General features: G+C 37.7%; 1 protein-coding gene across 1 annotated transcript; it reads right to left on the reverse strand.

Moving 5' to 3' along the window:
- Window positions 1-27: 27 nt before the first annotated feature.
- LOC129097674 (type-2 ice-structuring protein-like) lies at window positions 28-9008 on the reverse strand. Its single transcript, XM_054606583.1, has 7 exons — window positions 8910-9008; window positions 8669-8803; window positions 8372-8483; window positions 691-845; window positions 462-596; window positions 191-302; window positions 28-98 (listed from the first exon to the last, which is right to left on the reverse strand). The coding sequence occupies exons 1-7, from the start codon at window positions 9006-9008 to the stop codon at window positions 28-30; spliced, it is 819 nt and encodes a 272-aa protein (XP_054462558.1).
- Between the last annotated feature and the right edge of the window lie 3090 nt (window positions 9009-12098).

Below are 12098 nucleotides of genomic sequence, written 5' to 3' on the forward strand. Positions count from 1 at the left end.
CCATAAGGTTTTCTACATTCCTAGTATTTAAAGTGGTCTTGTTCCGCAGACGAAGGGAAGGCTCAGCTCACATCTCACATCCCCCCAGAGGAGTTCATCTAAGAGGCAGACGAGAAAGAGAAGATCCAATCAGTATTTTTAGAAGTTACAGTCACCAAGAGTGAGTTGATTTCACGCAGTATTAACGTACCTGCTTGGTTCATTGCAACACATTTCTCGTTGTTCTGATTGTTGTCAGGCTGGGCTATGGCCCAGTCCTGGAAATGAAACCCTGAGCCGTCGCTCCAGAGCCAAACATAGTTCTGTAAAAGCAGACGGAATGAATTACTGTCAAACACCGTCAAGACAGAAACTATTCAAAGTTTTGTGAGAAGGGACTGATTGGCAATTCATTCTTCAGTAATAAAAAAAGGCCCTTGATCTTGATCTCAATCCGTCGGGAATTTGATTTTGTCCCCTACCTTAACAGCATCATTGCCGCCGATCCAGGCTTGAGGAAACCGACCTGTGCCCCCCCTCACGACCTCCTGGATGAACTGGTACTCTCCTCGGTTGTGGACGGACGCGAGGTTGCCACCATTACCCGTACAATATTTCTGTAAAAGAAGAGATAGACAACTTTGTATGCATTCATGTACATATACTATAAATATACTGGTTTCAGGGATCGAATGAATTGTTGGGCTCTACCTCTGCATTCACCCAGGGCATCGCTCTGTTTATGAAGATGAAACATCTGGATCCATACTTGGACCATCCGGGTGGACAGCTGCTCCTGTAGACATCATCCAGAATCTCTTCTCCGACTTCCTTCTCAGTTTGCAGCTCCTTCAATCCTGTGCTGTCTAACATCAAAAATGAATTTACCGATGATCATGGCTCCTAAATTACATTTAGTCTCGATAAATCTTCCTTGAAAGTCGTTTTAGTTTCTTCTCTTACCTGGATGCTTCTCTGGAGCAGCTGCCTTCTCCTCTACAGGCACTAGTGTGTGTGTGGGGGGGGGGGGGTAAAAAGTTACTTTTCGAAACATGCATTTGGGTATTACAATGACGAGATGCATCATTCTTTAAATGTCAATATCGTAATCAAAGTAAGACTTTGAAAATTAAGAAATCCGATGTTAATCATGTGCAATGTGGAGATAGAAATGAGGTGATGTGTTCAGTGTTTGGTCTCACCTGCTGCGATGCCCATAGAGAAGGCGGCGCAAAGAAGAAAGATGGTCCTCATTGTTTACAGTGATGCTGCGACGCAAGTCAGAAAACTCTAAATAATTAAAAAAGACACAGCATCTGAACATGCAGTTACTTTTGCAGAACTTCAAATTAAAACTCTACATCAACAAATGCATAAAACCCAAAAGTCTCACCTGTCTCAGTACTCACACACCTCAGCTGTGTCTGCAGGATCTCGAAAGTTGCTGAGCTCTTTATATACACCAACAGCAAGGAAGAAAACTGTGTTTTTATGTAAATATATTTTATGACTGTCATTATCAGTGGAGTTTGATCTCATGGTTGCAAGTTGAGGCTGAAGCAATTTTTTTCCCGGGACTTCCTTATGATCATGGGGCTGTGGCGTAGTGGAGAGCAAGGTAGTTCTCCAGTCAGAGGATCGGTGGTTCGATACCCGGCTTCGGCAGTTGAGTTGCTCCCGAAGGCTTGCCATCGGTGTGGACTGGATGATGAATGTTAGTTAGAGTCTGATGGTGGCACCTTGCATGGTAGCCTGTCATCAGTGTGTGAATGGGTGAATGATATGTAATATACTACTGATTGTAAGTCGCTTTGGATAAAAGCGTCTGCTAAATGACTGTAATGTAATGTAATGATCACTGATTATATTGGGGTTTTTTGTACTTATTACTGCACTGTGACTTTAGATCTAGTCTATTCCGTTTGAATTTAATGTCATTTTATGTTTTATATTTTAGTTCATCTAATGAAAGAAAAAATCTAATTTACTTTTCGATTTTAAATAGTTTTTTAAATTACATTCTGATTCTTTTCTTTGCCTGTGTAAAGCCCTTTGTGTTTGAAATAAGATATATTAATTATGCTGCCTTGCCTTATATGGCTCAGCAGCATTGCATTTTTGATGAAGCATCGGTCTGGTTCACTAACAATCCTGTGTTAGTTAAATATCATGAAGCCTCAGATAGCTCTTATATTGTCCAGGTGCATTCTGCAAGTCTCATCCTCCTCCATTGTGACTCTGAGAAAGAGTCACAATATCTTTACGATATGTGATGTATGTCGCACATTGTTTATTTCTCAGAAGTGATAAGGTCGAAGTTTCAGATGCGCGTATGGAATTAACTGTAGCTTTATCTCGGACGTTATCTCATGTTACGTGCTGTAAAGGGGTTAAATATCACTGATAAATAGTCTTGTAAAATAAATTTGTACTAAATGAGATGTTTATCAGGTTGTTTTTTTCCATGGAGAGAACACCCGTGCAGTTTGACCCCTAGGTATCCTAATAATAGTGAATGGGCTCGACATACCAGGGTTTCCAGGACGCCATTGGCAACACTTTTGATAAATTGGCAACCGATTCTTGGCCTGTTAATTTTAACACAATTAAAAAAACAAGGACAGCAATAAGCCAAACATGCACACCAAAATGAATAGGCTACATTTAATAATACTTGTTGCATTAGTGATATTTAAATATTGCCACTTTCAATCAGAAGCGGAACAAGACAAACCACAAGCTTTGAAGTGTGTTTTAAGGCATCTGGGTTAGAGAACATGGCGAAGCAAAGGAAGTTGGTTGACTAATCAACATCACAAACTAATGTGTAAATTGATTCAACTGGCAAAGAGCAAAGAGCTTGAAGCAACACGAGCGAGCAGCTCAAAGGCGTAATGAGCTGGCACACACATCCGGATTTTCATCAGACGTATAACTGCATATATCTTAATTACTTAAGATATAAGGTGACTAAAAATGGCAAACAAAAGCTGATGCTTGGCTGTCAGCCTGGCAAACCACTTTTAAAATGTTAAAGAATGTTTAGCCCCTAAATGAAACAGAGATGATGCTGTTCCTAAACAAACAATATCAGTGACTAAAAAAATTAGTGAATGTGCATTTTATAACTGGTGGAGAGAGATGCAAACTATCTGTGTACAATAGAGTTTGCATCCAAATGAAATACGGTTACCAATGTCTCAAAACTAAATGAAATCTTATTTAAAACCCAGAGAATGTACTTAGAGATCAGCTTTAACATAGCAATATGGAATTATAAATCTCTGAATGTTTCTTTCTTTCTTTATTTTGGGAATCAAGAGCTGCGGGACAGATGAAAAAATAAATGCTGATAGCTATATGATAAAGTACACGGTCCAGGTACAGCCACGATTTATAGAAGCCTGCGAAGCGAGAAAGCACAAAGACTCCAGGGTACAAGCAAGTCAATAAGCGTAATAGTACAGGCAATAATAATAGTAATGTGACTAATAATGATAGTGGTAGTAGTAGTGGGTGTCAGCAGGGCCTCAGTAGGTGGCACGATGACAGTCCAAATATAACCCCGATTCCTGGGAACCTGCGAGGCGAGAAAGCACAAGAACTCCGGGGAAGAAGCAAAATCAGTAATGTGCATAAATAGGAGATTAATACATAAAGAAGGAGGGAGAGAAGAGGAGAGAGGAGCTCAGCGTATCCTAGGTAGTCCCCGGCTGTCTAGGCATATAGCAGCATATCTAGGGGCTGGACCAAGGCGAACCTGAACCAGCCCTAACTATAAGCGCTATCAAAAAGGAAGGTCTTAAGCCTGCTCTTGAAAGTGGTGAGTGTGTCTGCCCCCGGACTGAAACTGGAACCTGGTTCCACAGAAGAGGAGCCTGATAAGATTGATAGATTATCAATTGAAGGTCACAAATCAAAGACTATGGCACTAACAAGGTAGAAAAGGTCAATAAATCGGGACAATAAGTTCATAGATAACAGTAAGCTATAAACAATGCAGAGTGAGAATACATTTCCCACTTTCGTTTTTCTTTTTTTTTCTATTTGTTCTGTTTTAACAAAACAGAACAAATACAACAATCAATGTACACATTTGGTCAATTTAAACAACTAAGAGATTTTTTTTGACCCAGCATAAACACATATATCCTTGATAGAGACAGACACAAAAACTAAATAAATAAATAAAATAAAACATATTACATTAAGCCTGCTCTTGAAAGTGGTGAGTGTGTCTGCCCCCGGACTGAAACTGGAACCTGGTTCCACAGAAGAGGAGCCTGATAAGATTGATAGATTATCAATTGAAGGTCACAAATCAAAGACTATGGCACTAACAAGGTAGAAAAGGTCAATAAATCGGGACAATAAGTTCATAGATAACAGTAAGCTATAAACAATGCAGAGTGAGAATACATTTCCCACTTTCGTTTTTCTTTTTTTCTATTTGTTCTGTTTTAACAAAACAGAACAAATACAACAATCAATGTACACATTTGGTCAATTTAAACAACTAAGAGATTTTTTTGACCCAGCATAAACACATATATCCTTGATAGAGACAGACACAAAAACTAAATAAATAAATAAAATAAAACATATTACATTAAGCCTGCTCTTGAAAGTGGTGAGTGTGTCTGCCCCCGGACTGAAACTGGAACCTGGTTCCACAGAAGAGGAGCCTGATAAGATTGATAGATTATCAATTGAAGGTCACAAATCAAAGACTATGGCACTAACAAGGTAGAAAAGGTCAATAAATCGGGACAATAAGTTCATAGATAACAGTAAGCTATAAACAATGCAGAGTGAGAATACATTTCCCACTTTCGTTTTTCTTTTTTTCTATTTGTTCTGTTTTAACAAAACAGAACAAATACAACAATCAATGTACACATTTGGTCAATTTAAACAACTAAGAGATTTTTTTTTGACCCAGCATAAACACATATATCCTTGATAGAGACAGACACAAAAACTAAATAAATAAATAAAATAAAACATATTACATATTAGGGAGAAATGTACCATTACAGAGGATGCTTACTGAGCTAATTAAGCTCAATCAACTCCAATACATGTTATTGCTGGCCATTCATAACCAAGTATGTCTTAAAGTGAGACCACTCGTTTACAAACTCATCTAAGGTTCCTTGCAATACATTGGCTAACCATTGGTAGGGAAGAATTGATAATAATTTATCATACCACATTAACAACGTTGGTGGATGTTCATCTAACTAAACATGTAAGATTGAAAGGCGTGCAGCATAGAGCATAATATTTAGCAATTTTGTCTTTTGAACGGATAAGGTGCTAACACCAAGAATACACAGTTTTGGATCCAGTTCCATTTTAACGCCAATAAATTTCTCAGTCCCAAAAACTGTACAAAACGTTGCTCATGGTCTGGTCATCAAGGTTAACGCCAAAGTCCTTTTCCCAGCTATGTTAAATATTCATTGTGATCTTATCATTCATAAGAAACTGCTCATATATATAAGTCATCACTTTCTTATTAAGTTTTGCTGCTTTCATAATAAGACTATCAAAAATGTGAATGTGTTGTATATCTGTTATGCTGTTCATTCTGTACACATGACATCTATTGCATTCTGTCCATCCTGGGAGAAGGATCCCTCCTCTGTCGCTCTCCCATAGGTTTCTTCCTTTTTTCTCCCTGTTAAAGGGGTTTTTTAGGGGAGTTTTTCCTGTGCCAATGTGAGGGTTCCAGGACAGAGGATGTCGCATGTGTACAGATTGTAAAGCCCTCTGAGGCAAATTTGTAATTTGTGATTATAGGCTATACAAAATAAATTGAATTGAATTGAATAGTCACATTAAAAGGCAAATATTCCGAAAAATCTATCTTACTGCTCTTTCCAAGTGGTAAGGCCAGGGACTTGTCATCATTGATTTTATATCTAGAAAACATATTCAATTCATCAATTATCTTGATTAAAGCTGGTATAGATTTAGATGGTTCGTTCATAAATAAAAAAGCACGTCATCTACGTTTAATGAAATTTTATGTGTTCTGTCGTTTGTTTGAATACCCTTTACCTGATCACTTGCTCTTACAGTTTCGGCAAGAGGATCAATAATCAGCGCAAAAGGTAAAAGGGCAGCCCTGTTTGTGCCCCTCTCAAGTGGAAATACCTGAGCTGTCAAACCATTCACTGATACAGCAGCTTGTGGAGATCCATAAAGCAATTTGAACCAACCAATACAAATATCACCAAAGGAAAATTCATTAAGTGTTCTGAATAAGTAATTCCTATCGACTCGGTCAAATGCTTTTCTGCATCTAGCTAACCACTACCACATTGTTCTTGTTAGACCTACAAACTGCATGATGCCCCGCAATCTTCGTATATTAGAGTGGGATTGGGGGTTTCAAACAAATCCAGTTTGATCAGTCACTAACTTGGGTAAAACTAAATTAGGACGTGTTGCCAAAATATTGGCTAATATTTTTTAATCTGTATTTTGAATTGTTAAAGGTATATATAATAAGGGCATCTCTGAGTCTTTCTGTTCTTTGGATATTACCTTGATAGCGGCCAGCTGCATTGCTTTTGGTAGTTTCCTAACCTAAGAAGAATGCTGGAACTTTCTTGTTAATACAGGTGCAAATATTGATTTAAAGGTCTTATATATACTTCTGAAGGGAAGCCATCTGGACCACAGGCCTTACCATTTTTTAGAGAAGTAATAGATCTTACAATTCTTCATGTAATTTCACATCGAGCAGATTCTGATCAACATAACCAACCTTAGGTTGCTCAAGTTTGTGAAAGAAAGTGTTCATCCTGTCTATTCCTGAGTTCTTGGATTTATAGAGTGAACAAAAGACGTCTTTAAAAACATCTGCGATCTCAGAGGACATGTATCCTAATTTTCCATGATATTGCATTGGTAGGTTTTTTGTTATTAATTGAATTCGCCAAATAATGTACTGATTTATTTCCAAATTCATATGTTTTAGGCTTCGGTAGGAATAGAGCTTTTTCAGCTTTTTGAGATTGCAATGTATTAAGTGCAGATTGAGCATTTAAGACTTTGTCCCGGCTTTCCTTAGACAAAGTCCATTTATGCTCAGATTCAGCATATTGCAGCTTTAACTCAAGTATTCTCTGTTCTTTAATGTTTTTTTTCTTTCTAGCAGCACAGTAAGATATCAATGTACCTTGCAAATAGGCTTTTGTAGTTTCTCATAAGTTTGATGGATCAGTTTCCCAATTATCATGCATTTCTAAGAATTGCAAAAACATTTTTTTTTGCCATAGAACAAAAATCTGGGTCTGATAATATTGACCTATTACACTGCCAAGAATGTCTGTGTTCATAAGAATTAGTAATAGAAATCACAGTCACCCCCCACTATCATTAAAGGACAGCTATATTTAAAGGACAGCTATATTTAATCAGTCATGGTAGTAAAGATTGATGTATCAATATCAGGAACAGCATATACATTAAGAATAGTTATTTTTTCAAATGATAAGAGTCCATGACTTAACACATAGCACCCATTCGAGTCTTCCTCAAAGTGATTAATAATAATAATAATAGGTAGATTGTTATGTATCAGTATTGCCACACCTCTACTTTTTCTATTAAAGGAGGAGAAATACACTTCTCCTACCCAGTAATTTTTAAGCTTCTTATGCTCATTTTTCATTAGATGAATCTCTTGTAACATTGCAACATACATTTTTTTTTACTTAAGTACTTATTGAATTTATAAATTAATGGCATTTTTTCAAACAGCATTTCAAACTTTCTTTTTGAATGTTTCTTTTAATTCTTCTTGGTGATGTTTTCAGTCAGAGTGTAATAAAGTATCCACTACATCAGAATATGATTAAATGGGTACTATATTACTCTTTGAACACGTCCCTTTTTTTTGTTGACATTTCAACACCACAACTCCCACAAGACATCATTAATGCTGACAAAATGTATGTAAAGTACAGAAAGAAAGAAGGAGCCGGTCTTGAGAAATCAAATATTAATTTATTATGTTTTTAAACTTGATTACATTTCTCAAGAAGCACACTTCAGTAAACCTTGTCATGACTTCTACAAATGTATTTTACTGTGGGGTTTTAAAACAGCATTGTGTGCTTCAGGTTTTTGTGCACACATGCAGGTCCAGGACCAATGTGTGAGATCTTCATATATTTAAACTAAACTTTATGGTCTTGTTCCGCAGACGAAAGGAAGCTGTAATTCACAGGGCAGATCGTTCCAGAGTAGGTCCTCTGATTAAGAGACGAGAGAGAGAAAAGTCACATTTGTTTCAGGATTTGACAACTTTATGTGGTTTGTGTGAGAACTTTAAGAAAAAAATGTGATTCAAGAACTGAGAAAAGATCCTTTTTACCTGAGCGGTTGATTTCAAGGCACCTCTCATTGCCGTTTAAATTGTTGGGCTCTCCTATGCCCCAAAGCTGGAAATGAAGCCCTGATCCATCACTCCAGAACCAGGTCCGGTCCTGCAAAATAATTAAATAAAGTTATCAAACATAAAAATCAACAAAACTGAAACAACCTAAATTCATGACTACCACTCAAGAGGTGAGAGGACTGAATTTACAAAGAAGATAAGCGCCCTGACACATCTATGCTTTGACTCGGAACTTTTCCGCTGCAGAATGATTCCAGGAAGTTTCCTCGTTACCTCAATCGCATCAGTGCCACCAATCCAGGTTTGGCGAAATCCACCCGTGGCCATCTTCACCACGTCCTGGATGAATCGGTACTCTTGTGCAGTGTGGACGGAGGCAAGGTTGGCACCGTTGCGCACACAGTATTTCTGTAAAAGAAGAGATAAACAGCTTTGTACATATTTATGTTCACCTATTTATTAATATACTGGAATGGAATGTGAACATCACAGAGTGATGAGTGTCGGGCTCCACCTCTGCGTCTATCCAGGGCATCTCTCTGTGCATGAAGATGAAACATCTGGATCCATATTGGGACCAGCCGGACGGACAGCCGTTTCTGCCCCCCGACATCACCCAGCATCCTGCCCTCTTCCTCTTCCTCCACAACAGGCATGGTCTCCACCTTCTCAAACGTTCCCGTCATCAAAACTGCTGTTTCATCTGGCCTCTCCTCTGGAAGGCCGCCCCCCAAAATATATAATAATAATAATTAATAATTAATAATTAATAATGTTTTTTTTATTCAATGATACTTTTGATTTCCTAAAAAATAAGTTGGTCTGAACTGTCGGAAGACATCGGACAGCGTTTTTGGAAAACAGGATTCTGATGTTAAAGGGATTTGAATCCATTTAGGAAAGATGGTCATGTTGTTGGATCTGTAACTGCAAAGCTGAGTTCAAACCCATCTGAAACTGAAGAGCTCTCACCTGGCTGTGGAGCGTCCATTGGCTCCTCCACTGGACCTATCGAAGAACACAATTAAGATGTAGTCAAGGCCAGATGAACCCATTAGGGGACTCCCATAGACCACAGGTTCATCAACCTCATTTGAATGTAAAAGTTTGCCTCTGAGGGCCCATGAAGTACAAAGCACACAGCAGATTATACATATATTCCGTGACTAAGTTGTGTTTGAATGCATGCCTTTGAAGAGATTTCTTACATTTCACTTCAAAGTGTCCATCAGGCCAATCAGTATCACCTTTAAAAAAGTATATATATAAATTAAAACAGTTTAAAGTCTCCCCGCATCGCTCCACGTCTCACCTGTTGCAACGCCCAGAGCGAAAGCGGCACAGAGAAGAAAAACGAGCCTCATGGTTTATAGGGATGAAGTGGAATGCTGCAAACACAAAAGATACAAAATGAATACTTAAAACAACCACAGCAACGACTTTGTCTTATGATATGGGTCGACTGGATATAGAGGTTTCTACGTAGAGAGGATTGTAGCGTTACAGTCTCACCTGCTTCAACAGAAAAAAAAACTCTCAGAGATGGCAGGATGCAGAATGAAGAGGGCTTATATACTGGAACAACAAGGAAATGAATGTTCATTCTATTAAATAATGGTCCAAAAGTTCACAGCGTTTATTGACTGAAGTTTTATCTCTTTGACAGCATTTTACTGCATTATATGGATAAAGATTTTCAGCTGTTATCTTTTTTCCGAGCAGTACTTTATGGATCAGCCCTAGAGTCAATTCAATTCAATTCAATTCAATTCAGTTTATTTTGTATAGCCCAGAATCACAAATTACAAATTTGCCTCAGAGGGCTTTACAATCTGTGCACATGCGAGATTGGGCTGTATAATGTACAATTATGTATAATACCTTGTTGTGTCGTTTAAACCATAAATATCTATTTTATTTGTGGTCACTTTTTTGCCTTTTATTGCATTTTTATAATGTGATTTTCTAATCATATAGCATTTTCTTTATGAGATGCACTACATTTTATTTTATTTTTAATTCTCATTATAGTAAAGCTTCATATTTAATGGAGCATATCTCTTGTTTTGAAGGTAGAAATCTACAAATTAACCATAAGACTGAAAGAGACACACATCCTGTGATACCGGATCTGGTATCTGCAAGATGGATGTGTAGAGAGCAAAAGATTGGCTCTTCATATCTTTTGTATGCAAACATATACATTTGTAAAGTGATTAAAGCTGTCGGATAAATGTAGTTGGTTGTCCCCTCGAAATGTGGTCCAGTAGAAGTAGAAAGTGGGGTGAGAAGAAAAGACCAAAGTAAAGTACAAGTACCTTACAATTTTCAAACAGGACATGAGTAAATGGATTGCAGTTTTAAATTTAAGACACCTGTGAAGGTCAAAATCCAGACTCTTGGGACTTCAGAGAAACAGCATGTTTGAATTTTATATTCTGTTTTGAAAAAAAAAAGAACTCATGGTCTCATGCAGACTGTAAGCACTTTAACAGGTCTGGGGAAGAAGAAAACAACAAGGTTGGTAAAAACAGGAAAAGACAAATAGCATGTTAATAATGGTTTACATTTTGTGTATGTTAAACATTTTTAGGACTCACTAAAAATAATCTGAATTTACAAAGAGCGTGAAATACAAATACAGGGATGAATCTTAGTGAAGTGATTGCACATTACCCATTTCAGGCTTGGCCACAATATCCTCCGATCACGCTGGGAGCCAACACCGACACCTGTTTGCTGGGCCCGCAGAATGAAAGGGAGGCACGGAAGAACCAGAACCAGGACTGAGTGGGTCAGAAAAACTCAAATTAAAACAAAAATTTGGTCAGATCCGACACATTGCTCCCTTGATCCTGGTTCAACGATGTGAAGCCCTTTGTTTTTTTGTTTTGAAAAGTGCTGTATAAATAAAGTACATTTTTTTGTTATTATTATTATTATTGTTACCTGGCTTCATCTCCTTCACTGGATCTGCTGTGGAAGAAGATTCCGATCAGCCAACTAACCAATTAATCAATCAACCGTCTTCAGAAACTACCTTTACGCCATGCATTCAGTTAGTTCTTCTGAAGTTTGTAGCTGTAATGTAGTAATGTAGTTACGGCTTTTCAGAACAGAATATCCTGCTCTTAAAATGATGTTTCACAGTTGTGCAGACACAAACACAGTATCAACACAATCCAATAAAATTGCTGCATTTATAAAGCACTTTAATCCAAAACTTACCTTTTACTCAGCAATTCACACAGTTTCATGGCGAGCCTGAAATAGAACTAACACGTATTTTGTCCGTTTTGTAAAATCAGCACAGTTTCTTGTAAGGTTTTTAATTCTGTTGAATTTTTCTGGACAATTTGGGCAATTTGAGCTTCCTGAGTGCACTCGCAAATAATGAACGGAACTTAAAGCAGAGGTAGGCAGTTTATACCTCGGCAAAAAATCCATAATAACCATTCAGCATTTGTAATTCAAGTGATCTGAGAGAAAATTATTCTTTCTGCACCTCCTCTTTGCTCTGTTTTTTTAGGCTTTAGAAAACCTAGCCTGTGACAGGAGACTTTGGCCAATCACAGGTCATTTCAGAGAGAGGGCGTCCTATTGTCTGTTTTACAAACGGATAAGAGCGCGCACGTCCTTTCTGATGGCGAAAGCCAGATTCAACGACAGAATGTCCTGTAGGAAAAGTTGCTATTCCAACATT

This window comes from Anoplopoma fimbria, chromosome 10, assembly GCF_027596085.1.
Source record: "Anoplopoma fimbria isolate UVic2021 breed Golden Eagle Sablefish chromosome 10, Afim_UVic_2022, whole genome shotgun sequence".
NCBI lineage: Eukaryota > Metazoa > Chordata > Actinopteri > Perciformes > Anoplopomatidae > Anoplopoma > Anoplopoma fimbria.